General features: G+C 38.7%; 1 protein-coding gene across 1 annotated transcript in view; it reads left to right on the top strand.

Annotated features, from left to right (window-relative positions):
* Window positions 1-3,326, top strand: part of CDK12 (cyclin-dependent kinase 12) — an 88,309-nt gene that overhangs the window by 57,288 nt on the left and 27,695 nt on the right. Inside the window, exon 7 of the mRNA XM_011999044.1 lies at window positions 399-500. Within this exon, the coding sequence (XP_011854434.1) occupies window positions 399-500 (102 nt within the window). The remainder of the gene's footprint in view (window positions 1-398; window positions 501-3,326) is intronic.

Genomic DNA, 3,326 nt, shown 5'->3' with positions numbered 1-3,326 from the left:
GCTCACTGCAAGCTCCGCCTCCCGGGTTCATGCCATTCTCCTGCCTCAGCCTCCCGAGTAGCTGGGACTACAGGCGCCCGCCACTGCACCCGGCTAGTTTTTTTGTATTTTTAGTAGAGATAGGGTTTCACTGTGGTCTCGATCTCCTGACCTTGTGATCCACCCACCTCGGCCTCCCAAGTGCTGGGATTACAGATGTGAGCCACCACACCCAGCCTGGAAGTTACTTCTTCATCTCCCACTTCTGACCAGTTTAATTTTGGAGTGTTAGGTTGCTATGGATTTGTTTTTCAGTCTCATCTTCATTTGGCACCTATTTCTATTTGTATTTAGTTATATGAATATTTTTCATCAGAAGCCATTGTAAGTTTATGTCATGGTTGTTTTTTATATTTCAGTCGCCCTTACACAAACAAAGTCATTACTCTATGGTACCGACCTCCAGAACTACTGCTAGGAGAAGAACGTTACACACCAGCCATAGATGTTTGGAGCTGTGGGTAAGGTTCTGTTAACTTTTTCTCTTGTCTGTAACTTACGTATTGTTGACTTGTACTTTGTTTTCTCTGTACACTGGCTTTTTAGAGCTCTTATGGTGATAAACTTTTGGCCAGATTTCTGGGGAATCTGTTGAATATTTCTTAATGTCAGAGACACTTTTTTTAAAAAACAGATTTCTTCTTTTTTTTGTTTAAACTTTGAATTGATATCTTATTTGGAAATAAGATATCCAAGTAAGGTTCATAGACTGCAATTGATTACATCAAATCTTTTAATTTTACATTCCCCTTCTGTGTTACCTAATTTTGATTTATTTTGTTTCCTTATAATTTCCTTAGAAGAAACTATTTCACTTGTCCTATCCAGCCTTTTGTAGTCTGGATTTCGCAGATTGTATCCTTGTGATGATACATATATATTTTAGCATGATTTTTTTATCTTTTTTTTTTTTTTTTTTTTTGAGAAGGAGTCTCGCTCTGTTGCCCAGGCTGGAGTGCAGTGGCGGGATCTTCGCTCACTGCAAGCTCCACCACCTCCCGGGTTCACGCCATTCTCCTGCCTCAGCCTCCCTAGAAGTTGGGACTACAGGCGCCCGCCACCACACCTGGCTAATTTTTTTGTATTTTTAGTAGAGACGGGGTTTCACCGTATTCACCAGGATGGTCTTGATCTCCTGACCTCGTGATCTGCCCGCTTCGGCCTCCCAAAGTGCTGGGATTACAGGCGTGAGCCACCGTGCCTGGCCGATTTTTTATCTTTTTATTGTTTGAGACAGAGTCTTTCTATGTTGCCCATTCTCGAGTCCAGTGGCTGTTCATAAGCATGATCATAACACGCTATATCCTTGAACTCCTGGGCTCAAGCAGTCCTCCTGCCTCAGCCTCCTGAATAGCTGTAACTACAGGCGCATGTTGCCGTACCCAGCTTATCTTTTTTACTTTTCACAAATTGTAAATGGATTAAAGGTTGATTACTCACCACCCACCCAGGGTCAGGTAGTAGACCCTGAAACTACTTTACAGTTGGTTTTGAATACTTCTAACAAAAGTTGTATAATCAGTGGTACATCAGAGTTGGGAGGTGGGGAGCAGTGGGAGCCTCTGTCCAGAGTACAAGCAGTAAATGAGTATGTTGTCTGTGGAAGATTTTGAAACAACAAAACAAAACAATCCAGTATAAACTAGTCAGCTTTTTATTATGGCCTTGTGAGGGCAGTCCTAAATGAGCAGATTTGTACACACACACCACTTTACATAATAGTAATAGTCTTTTTTTGGGATGTTTTCAGTTACTTGGCCATTGCCCACATCTGTTAATTCATTTGTGGTTATTTTATGATGGTCACATTCTAATTATATCATTTCTTATTGGAATGCTTTATATCCTCCCATCTGTTTGGCTGAACTCAGGTCTAAATAATATAGAAACGGTAGGATAAAAGTTAATTCTTTAATTTTATTTAACAGTTTTCAAAATAATGAAGTAGTTTCCTAGTATCCTTCAAAGATGACCAATGAAAAGTGTTTTTGTTTTTTGGTTTTATTATGAACTCGTAGATTTAAACTTATTTGATGTATTTTAATCCATTGTGGTTATTATCCTTATTCTTGTTCAAACTGTGCAGGCTTTAGCCAGTGGGAGCTTATTCAGGCTATATTTTGAGTCCTTTTGACACACCATAGTAGTGTTATAGTAGAAAACATCTTGTTTTTGGTTCTAAGCTTGTCCTGTTCATTTCCTGTCCCAGAACTGGAATCAGCCATTTCTCTAAGGAGTCTTAGTTCCTTTTAGTGGAAAATTATATTTAGAAACTACAGTTTGTGTGTTGGGGCATGGATGTTTTAAATGGGCCATGTTTGTTAATTGTATCTTATGTTTTATGATTTATGCCCACTCACACACTGTCCTTGACCTCTATACTTTACAATTCTGACATATATACTTCCCAGTGGAGCAAATCACTTCTTTCCATTCTTTTCCTTCCTCTATTAATGTCAGTCTTTAAGAGGAGCACTACAGGGGTTTTATTTTAAAATTCAACAGAATGATGGAGAAAGAGCATAATTTCTGTAGTAGCCTACCCAAATCAAATAAAGCTTTAGTTAAATTTTACTGACTCAAGCTGGGTGTGTTTTTGTTCTGGACTATTTGCTTTAACAGTATTAGCATTTAAATTATCACAACCAGGCTCTAAAGTTAACACCCCATTAAGATGCATGGGGAAAGTTCATAGCTCTGTTTGGTACTATTATTTCAGTCTGTGCAGCCTGCCACCTCAGTGCAGTAGCAAAGTGTTGATTACATAATGAAGATGTCTTCCCACCAAAGGACTGGAAACCAAAAGAAAATAAAACAGAAAAACACAATTGGAAATTACAACTACAGAAATTTAGACATTCTTCAAAGCCCAGTGGCTCATTGAATTAAGATTTTGTTTGAGTTTTGATGTGAACTTACTACTTTGGTGATCCATGGTAGTCTCTCTGAAGATATTTCTATGGGATTTTTAATAGAGAATTGGTATGACAGTTCAGTGTGCAAATTAGAATCAAGAGGAGAAACTAGAAAGACTAGTACAGCAAATTATGTTGGGAATCTGAAAACCTAGTGGTTTTTTTTTTTCTTTTTTTCTTTTTTAAATGTCTGAGTTTACCCTCTGTGACGACAACACTGCACTTAGAACTTGATGTGGCAGTTAATGTTGAAAGCAGAATTAAATTTTACTTTTCTTTTTTTTTTTTTTGAGACGGAGTCTCGCTCTGTCGCCCAGGCTGGAGTGCAGTGGCCAGATCTCAGCTCACTGCAAGCTCTGCCTCCCGGGTTCA

The sequence above is a fragment of the Mandrillus leucophaeus genome, unplaced genomic scaffold, assembly GCF_000951045.1.
Source record: "Mandrillus leucophaeus isolate KB7577 unplaced genomic scaffold, Mleu.le_1.0 Scaffold58, whole genome shotgun sequence".
Classification (NCBI taxonomy): Eukaryota; Metazoa; Chordata; class Mammalia; order Primates; family Cercopithecidae; genus Mandrillus; species Mandrillus leucophaeus.
This window is presented reverse-complemented; position numbering and strand designations above follow the sequence as displayed.